This window comes from Cornus florida, unplaced genomic scaffold (genome assembly GCF_030987335.1).
Source record: "Cornus florida cultivar Cherokee Brave unplaced genomic scaffold, ASM3098733v1 CherokeeBrave_3.0.0_Hap2_Chr11, whole genome shotgun sequence".
Lineage (NCBI taxonomy): Eukaryota > Viridiplantae > Streptophyta > Magnoliopsida > Cornales > Cornaceae > Cornus > Cornus florida.
The window spans coordinates 70451182-70469533 of record NW_026775581.1 but is presented as its reverse complement, the minus strand read 5'-3'; the positions used below and the strand labels follow the sequence as shown (position 1 = coordinate 70469533).

Sequence of the window (18352 nt, the reverse complement as noted above, 5' to 3'; positions counted from 1 at the left end):
GTTGGCCAAATTTTTTAGCAACAGTCAAATCAATGCAATCGATAACGGAACATATCGTGCTCAGATGTTTGTCTTTCCTACTAGTATCATTTTTTGCAACAGTTAATTTGTTGCATTAGAGTCGAGAATGCTTTGAGCATTGTATGGTACAAGTTGATTAACTAAATATTTTCATGTCCATATTATATGGTATTTGTGCTCGTACTTGTATTCGTCTATGTGCTTTTTAGGTGTATATATATATATATATAGATAAGTTAAAATTGTGGCGCAGTCATGTTAATATAGAACCTATCGTGGGTAATCAAAACACTCTCTCTCTCTCTCTCTCTCTCTCTCTCTCTCCTCCACTTCAGTATTAAAAATAAAAATCCACCAAAACTCTCCCTCTCACCCTCCTCCAAAACCAAAAAAGTATACTCTCTCTCCCGTGTGTGTTGTGTGTGAAGGGCTTTGTCTTGGCAAAAAGATACCAAAAGGTACGTCCGATGTATTTCTAACAGAAGCACACAACTTCATCGTTCATCACCACCTCTCTTTCTCTCTCTGTGAAACCACGCACTACAGTTTCAGTAAGAAAATCTAAGAAGTACATGGTCTTTCTCTCTCTAGAAAAAAATCCTATATTTTTTTTTCTCGTTTCTGTCTCTACCAGATCTCTCTGTGCTATAAACCCTCTAATCTGGGTTTTTCTATCCTCTCTCTGTGTTTAGTCAGATTTTTTATTTGGACATGTCGGTGTAATTTCTTAATTTATCTGTAGTGACATTTGTGGATTTTGTGTTGCATGAGGTTTTGGAATTTTTCTGATTTTTTTTGTGTTTTTTTTCTCCGTGGTTTTAGGGTCAAAAGGTATTTGAATTATGCTGGCATGGTTCAGGGATATGGAACTCCAATGTGTTTAGGATTGGAGGGTTTTTAGATGGGTATTTGAGATCGATCATTGGTCTTGTTGTTGTGTGGTGAGAGATGGAGAGTTCTGGTGAGCTGAACACGAAGGCTATCGATCCGTCTGTTGGCGGGTTGGTTTGGGTCCGGCGTCGAAACGGGTCGTGGTGGCCGGGTCGTATATTGGGTGCTGATGAATTGCCGGAAAGTTGCTTGGTGTCACCAAGGTCGGGTACTCCGGTGAAGCTTCTAGGGAGAGAGGATGCAAGCGTGTAAGTTTCTCACCATTTGTATGTGTGTGTCTGTGCTAATACTAACATAATTTATTTATTTTTAATTTTTTTGTTCAGTTGCTTGGCGTCACAAAAAGTTTCTGACTATTTGTGTATGTTTGCGATGTGGCAGTATACAGAAAGTAATTGAAGATATTAAACTTAATCCTATGTTACAGTTTTCATTAACTTTGAATGGTCTCTTTGTTGTTTTAGAAGGTTTTATATGGTTGGGTTGTGGATTTTTATTGTATGCAATGCTCTGATAAATGCATATGTGGTTTTGGAAAGAGTAGTGCTTGAACATCTTTATATTTTGTTTAATTATTCAGTGGTTATTCGTCTCTGGTGGATGTTGACCTTAGAATAACATTTTTGATGAGGGAAAACTGAAATTGTTTTAGGTTAACATGAGGACATGGATGTATAAAATGCTTCTTGATGAAATACATTGTGGTTTGTCATATCAATCAAAACTGTTATATATCGTCTTAGTCTTATAGTCGTTCCATATTGTATATTGGTGCATAGCTGAAAATGGATGCCTAGTTGTGCAGCATCGTTGGTTTTCACCATGAAATGCACAGCTTGTGTTTTATGTCAATTTGCTTGCTCTTTAGTAGAATCCACTACTGCCTTCACTCTTTATAATAGAGACTTGGAACCTTCATTGTTGGTTTACGAATGTTCTGTTCCCTCTCTCTCTCTCATATACACACACATGTCAAGGTTGGGATAATCACGTGTTTAGTTTAATTGCATCATGCTCATGGAAATTAGAGTACTTGGACAACATCCTGGATACTTCCTTTAGAAGTTTGGGATAAAGAAATATTGATTATTTTTTGTCATTGTTTAGGCTGCATTCTGTTCAATTATCTTAGTTTGGTTAAAAATACTTGAGATAATCACTTTCGCACACTTGTTACTTGAATGGTTTCCAATCCACTTTTTGTTTTATCCTCAAAATTCCTATGAGATATTCTTCATGCTTCTACTGTAATTTCCTTTTAGCTTTTAGTTTTAGGTGAGATGCATATTGGATGACTGCTTTTGCTGAAATGACTGACCACTTAACATGGCCAAGTTGAAGTCGTCAAGAACTCAGTCTTTTTTTCAACTCTCAACTCCTATCTTAGTTGACGAAGATGAGAATTTTTTTCTTTATGTTTGTGTGCATGTGCTTATATCATATGGTTATATGATAGTATATTTCATTAGAGGATCTTGTTAGGGATGCCAATTCTTCTTTTATCTGATGCCAGATGGTTTTTGCTTTTGAGAGGGTCTCCATGCCTAAAGATCTTAGTAGCATGAAAGCTTTGTAGATACAGGCTAGTTTTTTTTTTTTTTAGCTAAAGTCAGGGATAACAAGTCTAGCGATTGTGATACTGGAGAAGTATATGGAATTTTTTGAGCGTTGGTAATAGCTATGGGGAGTTTAGTTGCATGTCCAATGTGAAGCTGGCCATTGGTATATGTTGATGATAAAAAATGCAATCCCATTCTGGACCCTTTAATTGTTTGATTGAAAGACCTTACTAGAACCTTGCTCATGTAATAGTAATGGTTAGTCTAAACCCCCATGTCAACCTGCTCAGTGAATAAAAGAAAAATGAAATTACTAAGTATTATTAAAAGTAAATCAAAATATGGAGAAACAAAAAACAAATGTCAAAAGATAGTAATTGACCTAGTTATGCGTGATCAAAGTTATCATTTAAGTTTTACATACACATTATCATTCTAAATGTGTTGGTGATTTGAATCAGATTTATGGCTTTATAAAGCATGAACTTGATTTTGTGATGATGAATTTGCCAAAGGTTACATTAGTGTACCCATAATCTATGTCACATGGGGTTCGGGTTTTATGTGTGTCAAGTGCAAATATGCGTGTTAGTGTCTGATTTACCAGATCCTCATAAACAAGGGCACAAGTAAACATTCATATTGTTTAATATTCTTCTTTTAATTTCTAAAGTGATATATCATAAATTTTCAATATTAGATATGCTATGCTTGTTAGCTTCCTATCCAATCAGACACGCCGGACACATATCCTTTACCCATTTTTGAGTTTTTTGTGTTCAGAACAGGTTCTTATGGTGTGATACTTTTTTTCTTTTTTTTATTTATTTATGACTAGCCTGTGTCATTCGTGTCTATGCTTGTGACAGTATGACAGCATGTATGGGTATGCTTCAAAAGTACTTTGATTCTGGTCATTTTTACTTGAGTTACTACCTTGCATCTGTATGGTGTATCTTGGAATGAAGAGAAATAAGATTTTGAAGATTGCACTGCTGATATCAAGGTGTTTGATGTGATCAATGCCATTCTTCTGGCTTTCATTTTTCAGAGTGGTTGTCTAGTCTTTTTTAAAGAACATTCTGAGGTTATGTAGGCACATGCTTTTTCACATTATTTAGGTTTCTGACTGGATGAGTTTAGTAAGCCTGTGCACTTGCCATTATTGTTTGACCCAGAATGGTAAATCTATTTGATTGTATGCAATCAACATAAAGGTGGCAAATTGGCAATGGAAATGTATTTAACAAGGCTAGAAATGAGATTTTGGGTCTTTAATGATATTTCCACTTGTACTGTACAGAATATGAGAGATCACTACGTTACATTCCCAAAGCTACCAACTCGTACTCGAACTTTCTATTTGAGATAGTGATCAAGTTCCTTGGTTTTTTGGACCATGGAGCAATTTTCAGTTCTTATAGATACTTATGTTGACCTTTTGTGATTTTGGACTTGTACTGCTCATCCCAGCACCCTTGGTTAACAAGGACTACACTAGATAATTACCTTAGAGTATAGTTTTGTATTATGTATCCAGTATTCATGGTTGTTTTTCTTCTTTTTCTTTCATTAAGTTAGTTATTAGAAAGAAGTAAACACTGTGTAGGCTGCGATTGTAGAATGCTCATTTGGGATGCTCAATCCTTTCCAGTTTTCTTCTTCTCTATTTTGCTTTTAGAGTTAGATAGATCTAGTGACAATGCATTGTTGCCCTTGTCGATCCCGCTATCATCTTATTTTGCTCCTCACAGTCTTGAAGGGATCTCATTTAATGGTTACTTGTCTTTGCTTTGCTCTAATAAATCTGTGTGTCATATCTCAGAGGTAGTTTGTGTGAGGGACAGGGATTTTTGGTGAACATTCTAATCAGTTATACTCTGTGAAATGGTCAGGAGAAAGAAGTCAAATTTCTCTTAATTCTTACCACTAAATTTATTTACTGGTCAATGCTAATGACCATAGTCGTTAATGTGAACTTTGGCATTTTCACTTTCATATGAGAGATCATTAAAAAATTTGTGACGTCTTTCATTTCCTAAGTTCTTGAATTTGATGTGGTTGTTTTGATTGATGTGAACAATATCCTTGTAAATCTTAATGGCAGAGAAGGAATCATTGCAACCAATCCTGTTTAGTTCACAACTTGGATATAGTGACTTATTGAGTAGTTTGACTCTTTTGTTTATTTATTTATTATTTGCGTGCGTTTGTGTGTGAACATGTGCTAATGAGCATGAGGATGTAAGTTTGACTATCAGGACGTCTACTTTGTACAAATAATGTTAGTTCTTGGGTCTGTACCAAATCCACCCATTGCAGCAATCTGCTTGACAGGACAAATACTGGGTCCAAAGGCAATTACCAAGTAATGATCCTGGTGAATAGAAGGTGCTGGAGGGACTTCAAACTGCACTTGTGCTTGAGATGGTTAAATAATAGCTTTTTTTTGCTTAAGATTCTTAAGAAGAAAAGATAAACAAAAAGTAAAAAATAAGGGAGGTTTTTTTTAAGCCTTTCGTCGTGATCTTCAACCATCCCTTTTTTCCCTGTCTGTTCTTTTTTTCCTCCCCTCGTCTCCGTATGGGTTTTGAAGCTTCCACATAAGATGTTCCAAAAAGCCATTGTTTATGCTAAACCTAGCCCATGTGTTTGCTAATATGTGTGTTATGTGAACTCAAGGAATAGCAGATAAACATGGCCAAGTGGTGCACCCTCATTTTCTTTCTACTGCCTTACATCTTTTTTTGGCATAATTCCATTGTGCCGCAAGTGTACCATTTGTATTTACCTAGTATAATACTTACTAACAAGAAATTGTGATGAGATAATTAAACTGTTGCTATCATTTGTAATACTCGATTGAATTTGTCCTGTTTTGTTAATGTAACTAAAGTGGGGTTCTCTTTTTGCAATAATAGATTTTTCCCACCCGGTGTAGGACATATTTTTAGTTCTGAAAATAAGAGATAATATTCCAAAAGTAACAAAAGTTGCAGTAATGAAAAAATGTATTGACCACCTGAATAGTTGGCTTAATGGGTTTCTACAATATCTATAAATGATGATATTAGCAAGAGCTGTCTTAAAATGTTGTGTCTTAAAAGTACCTTCTCTTGGGTTGCACGGAGCTATTTTATATGTTGATTTGTTGCTTCATAATCCGTTGTACACCCCTTGTCATCTTCTGTTCCCAAAAGTTCTGCTCTATATAATTCATTTAATGTTTGAATTCATTGCTTTATTTTTAAAATGAAAATACATGTTTTAGTATTACCTGTTATTTGATCACATATTTTTCTAAGCTGCATATGTTACTTGGTTGTTTGTCAATTGTCAACGCAAAATTACTGGACCCGTGCATGAGGTAATGAGAGACAGGAATCAGTGTATGAAATATGGTTATTGTCAATCGTTAACGCGAAATTACTGGACCTGTGCATGAGGTAATCAGAGACAGGAGTCAGTGCATGAAATTTGGTTATCATGTAATAAGTGATCCATTAGAACCTCAGATTTTGAGGTATTCGTGGGGTTTACTTCTCATCCTCGAAATACACTTTGTGTATGAGATGTTTGCCATAGTTTGATTTTTTAATTGATTTGAAATATTTGAGAAGAAGAAGATGAAGCGAAGAATAGCAATTACTGATGTTCTAAAGGATTTGGAGCCTCATTTGCTATGAGTTCCATAATTTCCTTTTTTTCTTTTAAGAAGGAAGAAAGCATGTGAACTGGAAGTTAGATTATGATTTCCACATAATAGTATAATTCTAAATATGAAAGAACATAGTAGTTTTATTCCAATTGTTGTTTTATGCACATGCACAAGCTTTAGTTATGAACAATGTAGGTGAGTATTATCTTCCTATTGAATTTGTCTGAGATGCTAAAGCATACAGTTTGGTTCTGAATATGTATATAGTCTGCGCAATTTATTGGAATGAAACTGAATATTCTTCTTGTCATAATTGCCAAACAGAAGGAAAATAGATTTGGTTCTGTATTCTGAATTTCTTCAATTATGGAAAACAGCTGCTGACTTTGGAGTATCCCTGACCAAATTCAAATTCTTTCTACTCATTGCAACTTAACTATGCATTTAAAAACACTGGGCCTGCTTTGTGTCGCACATCAGAAATTTAAGGGACCAACTTCTTTCTAATAAAAATTCATAATAAACCATTTAAATATTTCTTGACGCTGTTAGGCACCATTTGTAATTGGTGCTTTATTGATTCATGGTGTTTTTACTTATTATTTTTTATTTACTATAAATTTTTTTTGTGGTATTGGTCTTTTCTGTAACATTTAAATATCAAGTTCTTTTCGCTTAGGTTTGATGTTTTTCTCTTCCTATTGATATGTTTGTCTGATTTTTTTGAAAATTTCTTTTTATTATTTATTCAGAGACTGGTATAATCTTGAAAAATCTAAACGGGTGAAGCCATTTCATTGTGGGGAGTTTGATGAGTGCATTGCAAAAGCTAAGGCTTCTGAAGCTAATTCTTCTAAGAAAGCAGTGAAATATGCTCGGAGGGAAGATGCCATTATTCATGCTCTTGAGCTCGAAAGTGCTCGCCTATCTAAAGATCAACCTGACCTTTGCTCAAGAATGGATAAATCAGGTGGTGAACAGCTTAATCTTGCGTCGCCGATCTTATTTCATCCTGGCAAACAAGATGAGCATGTTGCTGAGGAACTGAGTAGTTTTGAAGATAATTCAAATTCAGGGCAGGAATTGTCTCAATCTGGCGTATCATTTGAAGAAACTAATCAGATCAATGCTTCTATGGAGCATTCTGTGCAGGGAAGAAAACGCAGAACCCCAAATGATTCAGAGGATGATGGAATGGAAGGAATAAAGCGTATGAGAGGACTTGAGGACCTGGGAATAGGTGTAGTGTCATCATTGAAAAGGAAGAGATCTCAAGTGGCCAAGGTTCAAGAGTTCTTGAAAAGAAAAAATCGCCGTCGTCCACTGACTAAGGTTTTAGAAAGTACAGCTATGGTGTCTGTTCCAGTTATGTGTGAACAACTTGCCAGTCCAAGTGGATCACCTCTCACGGGAGTATCTGACAGCAAGGTTTCTGGATTAGAATCTAATGAATCAAAGAGAAGTTTTTCAGTGGTAATTAATAATAACTCGGATAGTACTGGAGTTTCATGTGAGAATGGAACCTCACTAAGTGCTTCTGATCATGCTTTCGATGCTTCCCTTATTAAACAGAAGGAGAACGAAATTTCCAGCATGTTGGGCCTACCTGAGAATGATTTTTCTGACATGTTATTTGATGTGCCATTTGTTGGGGAGGAAAAACACATTGCAGGTATGCTTGATATAAATGTGAACTAAATCCATTTTTTCTCTTTCTACATTTTCTTTGCTCTCTCATATATATATATATTTCTTGTTTTTGTGATGATATTGTCTGTTTTTGGCATACTAGTGGAATAAACTCAACTTTTCTTTTTTATAATAACATTAGGAAAAACACAACTTTCAATGATATACAAGGTTAAGTTAGCAATTTTAATTTTGAGTAACAATTAACCTGATATCTGGATTATATTCTTGTTTCTGTGGAAGCCCCATTGACAGGCACTCTCCATTTACCCTGACCACAATACAGATGGATTTTATATATATCGTATGATGAAGTTGTGAGATGATAGGCCTGGGACAGCAGAGGGAATGCAAGAGTGGAAATATTTGGCATTGCTAAGTAGTAATTTATGAAGCAGTTTCTAAATCTAATTTTGTGAGATAGATACTAAAAAATGTTTGAGAAATAGTTTTAGAATTTGGAGGTTATTTTCTCGAATCTAATTTCGTGAATATGTGTCATTGTCATAGGCAACTGGTGAAAATGTGAACTTATTGAAATGTAGGTGGTAGAGCATTCTCGTTAACAGAGCACACACAGTTGGATCTTGTTAAGCCTGCTTCAATGCCAACATAATTTGTTTAGATGAGAGCGCTCACACTAGCAAGAAACTTCTTGATAGTATCCCAAGAAGGGGCAAACCCAAGTCGTTTAGATCAACCAATTATCTTCTTTAACGCGTTGGAGTATTGCCAATTAGCAGAATGCATGGAGGGCTTTGTTTGTAGTGGGGTTTGTGGCAAGAGAGAAATACGAGATTCTTTTGTGGGGAGGAGACACTATTTGTCTGCTTAAAACATTCCATTTTGAGTTCTTTATTTTTTGGGTTAATAGGTGAAATTGTAAATCTTTGGGGGATTTTGTGGATAGATTGAAAGTATAGTTGGCCCACTTTGGGGCCTTTGTACAGTTGTTCTTTGGGCGCGCTCCCCTTTTGTTCTTGCAATGATTTTTTACATATCAGGAAAAAAAAAAAAAAAAATGTTAGCCAAACTAGAGCCTAGAATTTTTGCTCTGTTTTCTGTAAAGAGCCAAGCCTGAATTACCTGAAAGCTTGGCTTGTTAGGATCATGACCAAGAGGCAAATTATTCATAATGAAACATAGCTTTTTATCTTGTTCAAACTGCAGATTCTAAGGCTGATAAATAATCAAACTACTTTTTAACCCCTAAAGCTAGATTGTCAGTTTGCCTATTTACAACCCAAGGTTGACATACATAGCTTGCCTCTAGTAAGGTGCGACCCTTTGTGCTATGCATACGAAAGCTGTAGTAGCAGAATTCATAAGAAGATTTGACTGTTAATTAAGCGCATCTTAAGAGCTCAATGCTCGACTTAGATTTTATTTATTTATTTATTTGTCATGTACGCTCCTGCGTCCAGTAATTGACTTTCCTTTTCTTTTTCCCCCTTTCTTATAGAGAATGATATTTGAACCCGTAACACCATACTTCCTTTCTAGATGCTATACCAGCATATTTTGCCACTGTGCTAGAACAGCTATGCAATTCACTTGTTTCTTTCTGTATCCATATATCGAGGGGCATTAACTTATCTAATAGTTTGCAGGCTTGCATTACTTTTACACTCTATTTGAATGTCATATTGCATTGTTTGTAGAGTCTACTTGTTTGTGCAAGCATGTTGTCTTTGTTCATTAATGAGTTAGCATTTGGAGATGTGTTAGTTTTCAACTGGGAGGCACCGACACGCGCAATAGTGCTGGCGTACCAGTGTCGGACATGTGTTCGACACACGGCTAGAAGTGTCCGCTTATTTTTCTTTATTTTTACGTTGGATACGGCATCCGACACGCTGGGGATACGGCGGCTGGACACGCCAACTGTTTGGAGGTGTTTTTTTACCCTGCCAAAGATACAGATCGATGTTATATATATATATATATATATGTATGAGGTATAACATAAAAAATAATTAAATATGTGAAAGAAATAAATCTCAGAGAGGGCTAATTGAGAGAGATAACGAAGTAGGGAGACGCCGTCTGAAAGAGAAAGAAATTGAAAGAGACAGGGAGACGCCATCTGAAAGAGATAATGAAGAAGGGAGACACCATCTGAAAGAGAGAGAGTAAGAGGCACAGACTACAGATGATAAGAAAGAGAGTGAGCGATAGAGGGATCAAAGTCTTATCTTTTAAGATTAATTATTATTATTTTTTTACCACCACTGTTTTTTGACATATAGATATTCAGTATATAATAGAATTTGGGCTACTTCACTTCTATATTTTGCAAAAGAAGTTGGGCTTTTGAGTGGGCCTAAATTAAATTAGTTATGTTTATGAATATAAATTATAATTTGAGTAAAAATTAAATTTTTTATATATAATATTATTTTATTGCCGTGTCCGTGTCCTATTTTTTTTTTAAATTTGCCGTATCGACGTGTCCGTGTTGTATTGTACCCGTGTCCCGTGTCGTATTGTACCTGTGTCCCGTGTCGGTGTCCATGCTTCCTAGGTTTTCAATATTTCTTGTTTCTTATTTTATTTATTTTTTTATTAAATAGTTTTCAGTTTTTTTGTTGCCAAAATTCTCACATCCTGTAAAATGTGATCGCGGCTCATGGTTGAAACATATATATGAATTATAGTCTTCTTTTAATCTTCTGAATATATATATATTTTTGGTCCTATCAAAGGACTCCCACAATGCTCTTGGCAAGACTTGAATCCTCTAACTTTCACTTTGAAGGAGAGGAGAACACCACTAGGCCATAACCACAGGCCTTGGTGGTTTGAATTAGAGAACAGCTTCTAACGTAGCTTTATTAATTAATTTATTTTTCCTGAATAACGTAGCTTCATTTACATAGGATATAAGGAATATGAAGTTCCCTTTTTATTTTAATTAGTTAGTCACACATGCGCACCCATTTATCCCATAGGGGACTCAAACCCTCAACCTTCTATTTGGAAGGAGGAGGAGATGCCACTTGGACTATAGCTGTCGTGAGGTTCTATATTTTACTTTACAGGATTTTTTATTTTTTATTTTTTTTAAGTAAGATTTCATTAAAAGGCCCTCAAGAGGGGAGCGCTCCCAAAAGAATACACTTACTTTACAGGAATTGTTATGATGAGGCTTCTCTTTGTGATTTTGTTTTACTTCACGGGAATTGTTACGATGAGGCTTCTGTATGTGATTTTGTGACACTATAAACGTGCTTGAGTGAGTGCCTTTGTGATTTACCCATTTGAAAGGCTTTGGTGATAACTTTATAATAATTGTTTAAGATGGGTTCTGACCACTGAGCACTTTCCCTGTAGGAGCCCTTGTATTTAACTGTTATTTTGTTACAATGGTACTCACAATCACTTTTATTGGCAGCATTGATGTACTTGTGCAGAAAAACAGAAAGCATTACATATGTCATTTTGATAATTATGCATGAATGATGATTGACAGACATCCCCATTACACGATGAATCATCTTAAAAAGAATTGCACGTTACTCGCATCATCAAATGGAAATGTTGTCTTATCATAATATAATACAAATTGCAGCAATTATGACAAAGTCAAAGCAATGTGGAAAGATTATCCTAGAATAGAGTAAAACCAAAACCAAGGGAAAATGTGGAGTATCGACAAAAGGTGGTAATTTCTGCACTATGATTGACAAGTCTCAAAGCACAAACACTGCAAAGTTAAAATATAAAGAACTTCTATCAAGATTAAAAGTAGATAGAATTCAACTGCTACTTTTAGTATATAACAGAACTATAGTGTAGGAACTGTATAAGGTGCACAAACGAAAGCACTTTTGGGAGAAACAAGGGTAAGAATAAGAGAGGCTCAGTGTCCTTGTTAGTCTAGCTGTTCTTATGTAACAATAATGTTAATTCTTAGTTGTCTGTCATGTTTGCATGCCTACCTTTCAGTTGCATTATTTATATAATCAACCTTTTCTTCCATGCCCTTCTATCTGATATGAGGCTTTCCATTGGTTCTGTTGATTTTTAACCATATGCTGATATTTAATTTATTCACCAGGCTTTGTTAGTTCATCTCAAAAGCCTCAGTTTGCTGCTGGAGCGCAATCTAGTCAAAGCAGTCAAGTTGAAACTGTATATTTGGGAAATGAGGAGTTTAATGAGTCTGGTTCAACCAGTTCAGGTGCTGCTGATGTTAACAATGCTAGCCAGGGGATAGATAAAAGTACTTCAAGGTGGCAGTTGAAAGGAAAGAGGAACTCAAGACATACAACGAAAAATAGAAAACATGATTCAAGAAGATCTGTTGATCTGGATGATGAATCCAATGCTTATTTGGCAGGTATTGGTTCTGGTTGGGAGGTTGATTGCACTCCAGTTGGTGGGTCCCTCGCTTCAGATAGTTGTGCTTATAGAGCAAAGCCCAGACCTGTTACAGAGACCCAGGTTAACGAGTTCCAGGGTTGGAGCAGGCATATGCCTCACAAGGAACCTCAGAGGGGGCCAATGGCTGAGATAAATCTTTTGTCTGATTGGTCGCCGACCCCCCAGAGGTCACTGCCCTATCGTCAGTCCCGTTTTACAGTTAACCCAAAATATAATTCGTCAGATTTTTCTGTCAGAAATTATGGTGCTGTTTCCTCCTTGTATGAAGTTAATCTGGAGGTGCAATCCAGCTATCGACCTCAGCATGTTCCATATATTTCTCTAATGAGCAAATTGAATGGTCGACCAATCACAGGTCATCCAATTACAATTGAGCTTTTAGATGATGGCTTTTGTGATCTTCTAATTAGCGGTCCAGAAGGCTACCTGACCAGTAGCAGCTGTGAGTTTGATGACGATATGGAAGAAAATATGTCTACTTTGGAAGGTGTTGATATGGGCATTGAATTGAAGCCAAAGCTGGGAAGTGGAAAGACTCCTACCAAGCATCAGAAATTGCAGCCACGTGTTTCACCGAGTAAATCATCCAAGACAAGGAAAAACGGGCTCTTATCTAATAAGAAGATCCGGAAACTATCTTCACTAACTGGTTCTGACAAACAAAGCAAAGAAGAGAAGAAACCGGTGATAGAGAAGCTCAAGGGCCCTGCTCTTGCTTGTGTTCCCTTGAAAGTAGTGTTCAGTAGGATAAATGCAGCACTGAACCGTTCGATACGACCAGCTTACCACCGTGTTGTGACATCAAGCAATTCATGAAATTTGTCCCTCCAAACATAGTTGCTGTAGCTGGAAATTTCCCCCTTCTGGTCTGGTAGGGATTTTGATTCGATTAGACAGGCCTAGTTTCGACATTCTTGGTATAATCGGGCTCAGTTTTCAGCACTGTACATTCTGCCTAAAGGTAGAAGAATTCCCCATTGTATAACAATGTCATGCCATTTCATGTTCTGTTGGAAGTGGTAGGGAGAGGAGACGATCAAGGTAGGCAGATCTTGCCGTGTACATAGTGTAACATTAGTTGAGTTGTAAAGATGGTGATCTGATATTGGATCTGGATGATCTGATGTCAAGTTTTAGTTCCTGAACTTAGTTGTTCGGACGCTTAATAACTTAAACATCCCAATCTTCCATGGTACTGTTGGGTGGAAGCTCTTAGTTTTTTTATTTTAATTATTTTTTACTTTCAAATACAATTTCGGGCTTTCATGTTGATTGATTTCTTGGAAATTGATTTCTTGCATGTTGCAAGTTAAAATATGAATTGGGTTTTATGTCTTCTATTAATGGTCAGTGAAGCTCATGAAATAGATTTTGTATTAAAGATTTTTTAAAGGAATCATGAAACATGGATTAAGCTATAAATAGTGTATTAAGAGAATCCATTGGAATATATATTTGGTCATTTATCAATCTTTAGGAATTAGGACAAAGTCCTGTAAACATAATATTTTTACCAAATACCCCCTAGTGGTCACATTGACCATTAACAAGAGATGGAATGCATTACCAAGTGTCACAAACAGACAATATTAGTTTACGTTTTTACCCTTTTGTATGAACAAATATGCCTTAGGTTTTTTAACCCCTTTGTTTACCTGAATATTTTACGGGTTCAAAAATTCTCGGTGCATCTATTGTTTTTAAAGAAATTGCTTAAATGTCACCAAAAATCGAGAAAATAAAAGAATCTGTGGGATGGCTGAGAGAGCTCCGATGGTAGGACAAAGTTACCGAAGAGCTAAATTTAATATTTGAATGTGAATTTTAGTTAAGTAAAATTAAAATTCATCGTCCAACATGTGAACTCTGATTTCTTCATCTCAAGAAAAGCTCCGTGTGCTCGACTTCGGATATATGTGTATATATGTATATATATTGTTTAGTTTGTACATAAATCAAACCAATAATCCATTTTCTATAGAAATTCACAACGAATTAATATATAGATAAAAAGGGCATTTTTGTAATTTTAGATTTAGAATCCTTTAATTTTTTAACGATGGTAAAGGGCATTGCAATTTTTCTTATGAAAAATAAAAGAGGTTTATATGTATAAAAAAAATTAAAAAAAAATAGTGTAGAAGGGTTGTCCTGTAATTTACCCTTTTAATTATAAATCATTTTCGTTTTAGCCAGGCTGCGCTCAGCATCTAGGGTTTCACTTTCAATACCGGTATATATATCGCAATTAAAGGTTATAGCTATCTGAATTCCGTTTACGGGGCCGAAGAAGTAAACCCTTGGGATCTCTCGGTATTCCTCTAAAACTCTCTCTTAAACTCTCTCTTGTATATGTTTATATTGATGTGTATATATATATATATATATCTATTGCTTTGTGGATGCAGTGTAGAGGCGTGAAATGGCGGCAGTTCCAGGGCAGCTGATATGGGAGATAGTGAAGAAGAACAGTTCGTTTCTTGTGAAGGAGTTCGGTAATGGAACTGCGAGTGTGCAGTTCAGCAGAGAGAGCAACAATCTCTACAATCTAAACTCCTACAAGCACTCTGGTATATTCAGTGATATTACATTTTACTATTTTCCTTGTTTTATTTTTGTGATAAATTTAGATCTCTGACATGCTTGGTTCTTAGAAAAATTAGGAAAAATAATTGTTGTTTTCTCTTAATTTTTGATTTATTGTTGAGGGATTTGAGCTTAAATACCCACTCTGAACTTGTTAAAACTATTTGGCTGGATGGAGTTGAGTTTCTCACGCTTTTTTATCTTTTTTTCCAGCTTTCTCGGCAGCCAATCAGGGGCCAATCGCTGTTTAGTTTGTAAGAAAATGCAAGAAAAAAACATTATTTAGCCAAAATAAATTAATAAATCGTTCTCTAGTTTGTAATAAAATGGAAAATAAGCCTTAACCAAAATGAGGAAAAGGACAAAAAAAAAAAATATATTGTTCTTTAGTTTATAAGAAAATGTACAAAATAAAGTAGTTTGGTTTTTTGTTTTTCTTTTTTGGTATGTAAGCAACACACACATATGCACACCTCATTACCCCATGTGGGGTTCAAACTGCTCACCTCCCTTTTGAGGGAGGAGAATTGGCTGGTGGTAATAGGAGGTTTATTTTGATTTGCCTTCCAATTTTATGTTTTCTTGGCAGCCAAATAGAGCAGTAAGATTTGTAGTGTTTATAGTTATCACACGATTCTACGATCCTAGCACCCCAAATCGATCTGAATCGCACATAAATTGTATCTCTGGTAGAATTGAAGGTAGAATCGTTGGTAGATTCAGTTTTTTTTTTTTTTTTTTTTTTTCATCATTGATTGTGGTTTTTCAGTGAATATAGGTGGATGAGTTTTCTGGGCTTCTTGTTCTGTTTCTAACTTTTGGTTCTTGACTTCTTGGTTTTACTTTTCTTTAGTTTTGACTTAATAAATTGTTACTTGGTATTAGACTGTTTACTAGTACTTCATGTTTAATGTTCGTATAATGAAAAATTGTTCATTCATTCCTTTAATACAATGCAGATATTTTTTATAGACAAAAACAGGGGTGTCTTTAACCCAATTTTTATATAAAAAATGTTAGTTACTTGTTTATTGTTATTATTATTATTATTATTTTGGATGTACTTTTTAACGAACCATGGTCAATTCCTCTTGGACCTACTACCTAGCATCTATTGCAAGTTAGTATTGTCTCTCACGATTCAAATTGAATTGATGTTGCATAGTTGTCATGTGAGCTCTACCTTTTGAGCTACATTCTCTCTAATATATATGTCTATCCAAGATGTTTGTAACTATATTTGGAATGATACTTCTATACATTTTTTTTTTGGTTTGTTTTGGTCTTATTCTTGCTATATTTTAAAGATATTACTGTTTAAGAAGTTAGTTTGAATTATTTTTCTACTAGTTTGGTAGAATCTTACAATTCTCGATCCGATTCTACGATTCCGATCCTATGTAGAATCCCGATTCTAACAACCTTGGTTTTTATGTTAATGTTTTGATTTTGTAGGATTAGCAAACAAGAAAACTGTATCCATCCAACCAGGAGGCAAAGATCAATCTGTGGTGCTTGCGACTACCAAGACCAAGAAACAAAGCAAACCTGCGGCTTTGCTTCACAAGTGTGTCATGAAGAAGGAGTTCAATCGCATGGCTAAGGCAGTTTCCAACCAGGTACTAAATTCATAAGAAGCTTATGTTAAATTGCATGACTTTAGATTTCAATTACTGAATATTACTTTCTGAAGGAATTTGCATGATTTGATTGTTTTGTGGATGCATTGTTGCTCTCTTATGAGTACATCCTGAGCAATGATGGTAATTACTCATTAGTATAGCAACATCTGAGCCATAGGTTATTAGGTTTATAATGATTTGCCTGAAATAAGGGGCTTATATTAATCTTGTTAGCTGCAACTGTTAGACCTGCGAACTTAATGTAAAAATTTGAGATGAGTTGTACACTTGTACTTTACCAAAAAAGAAATGTCTTTTTCAATGCCAAATTAAGTTGATTAGGTGTGCATACAAATATAGGTGTCCGAAATATTGAAGCATTAATGGACTATTAAGTTATTCTTCAGTTTAAGAAAAGAATTTCCATTAAGATAGGGGAGTAGCTGCTGCTATGGTTTTATCCTATTCATCCTGTTACCTCACATTTAAAGAAGTTATTAGATTCAATAGATTTTGAATCCTGTTCTGGACACATTATGGTGGAACGTCATACTGATGCAGTCCAGCTGACTGAATATCTTCAATAATATACAAGTGCTGCCCAATCCACATGTATGGATATTTTGCTGGAAACTGGCACTTGGTAAGGATTTGTTAAAAAGTAGAGTTGACTGCAGCATTCTTTCAGCTTAATTTCACATGTCTTTTGACACTAAATCAGAGTTTTTCAGCAATAGTAAGCAGTTAACTTATTGGAAGAACTCCATTTCATGCGTTCTTCATTGAAAGTGACTTGTCAACTCTTTCTTCTGAGTAATTCTCATATCAGTGCTTTAGTATACATCTTGTCTATTGCTTGGTGGTAATAGTTTAAATTTATAGTAGTATGATATAGTTTAGCTTAGTTTAGATTGTCGTTCTATTGCATATCTATTCCTAGAAAGGTGACTTGCTATCCTTGTATGTTTTAATATTTTTCCGATGCCATTCGTTTATATTTTGTCCTTCAGATATTTTTGCTTTCCCATAGGAGTACTTTGTGTTGTTTTATTGTTTATTTTAATTTACTTATCCTTCAGTTGCTTATTTGATTTTTGTCTTTCAATATAGTGCTCTGATATTGTCATTTTTTATGCGCTTTACTCATTTTATTTTTCCTTGAAATATGTCATGGGGGAGAAAAACTATAGTCAACATCACTTTGCTATTTTTATTTATTGCAGGTGGCAGATAATTATTACAGGCCAGATCTGAAGAAGGCAGCCCTTGCAAGGTTGAGCGTGGTGAACAGGAGCCTTAAGGTTACCAAGTCCGGTGTCAAGAAGAGGAACAGGCAGGCCAGTAGGATCCATGGTAGGAAATGAAGTAGGGAGTGATGTTTTTCATGCTGTGCTTCTTTTCCCATCTTTTTTGGACAACCAAAAGTTTTTGTTCTTATTGAAGACTTTTATTTTTGTCTTTTATTGGGTTGCATAATATCTGGTTTTAAACCTGGGTTGCATAATATCTGGTTTTAAACCAAAGAGATATAACAGTATGGTTTTTTGCACACTTCCTTTTTGCATTAATATGTAGTGAGTATTTGAATTTAATGTCATAAATATAATTAATTTTGGTATTTTCTTAGCTTTATTTGCTTGCTGAATTTTTATTAACAACTGTTTCTTAGCTATTGTTAGAGCATATATTACTTTTTCCAAGTACATTGCATACTATAAAAATTAGTAAACAATATTTGACTTGTAGTTTAATTGTTGCTTTCTTATAAGTTAGTTCGGGTGTATTGGTAGGTATCTATTTGTATGTAGGCTTAGTTATACTAATTGTTAGGTCAAGAGCAAAGGAGAAATAAATCATAAAGTAAGTATTTGATTTTCTGACTGTAAAGTTGAGATGGTGTCCGGTAGACATCCAGCTACAAAATTATGTAAAATCTTTAT

The 18352-nt window shown here is 35.1% G+C and overlaps 2 protein-coding genes across 4 annotated transcripts; both read left to right on the top strand.

The window, feature by feature from the left end:
- The first annotated feature begins 364 nt into the window (after positions 1 to 364).
- LOC132282423 (uncharacterized protein At1g51745-like) lies at positions 365 to 13548 on the top strand. Of its 3 annotated transcripts, none has more exons than XM_059784097.1 (4): positions 365 to 479; positions 844 to 1160; positions 6882 to 7801; positions 11879 to 13548. In XM_059784097.1, the coding sequence occupies exons 2-4, from the start codon at positions 970 to 972 to the stop codon at positions 13018 to 13020; spliced, it is 2253 nt and encodes a 750-aa protein (XP_059640080.1). In that variant the 5' UTR covers positions 365 to 479; positions 844 to 969; the 3' UTR covers positions 13021 to 13548. The 3 variants fall into 3 exon arrangements, with proteins under 3 accessions (XP_059640080.1, XP_059640081.1, XP_059640082.1); XM_059784098.1 differs by having other exon boundaries at positions 365 to 572; XM_059784099.1 differs by lacking the exon at positions 365 to 479 and adding an exon at positions 486 to 589.
- An 842-nt stretch (positions 13549 to 14390) lies between these two features.
- On the top strand, positions 14391 to 18030 carry LOC132284754 (large ribosomal subunit protein eL28y-like). The gene is made up of 4 exons (XM_059786883.1): positions 14391 to 14517; positions 14613 to 14774; positions 16246 to 16409; positions 17636 to 18030. Exons 2-4 carry the CDS (start codon positions 14627 to 14629, stop codon positions 17774 to 17776), a joined length of 453 nt encoding a protein of 150 aa, XP_059642866.1. The 5' UTR covers positions 14391 to 14517; positions 14613 to 14626; the 3' UTR covers positions 17777 to 18030.
- The last annotated feature ends 322 nt before the right edge of the window (positions 18031 to 18352 follow it).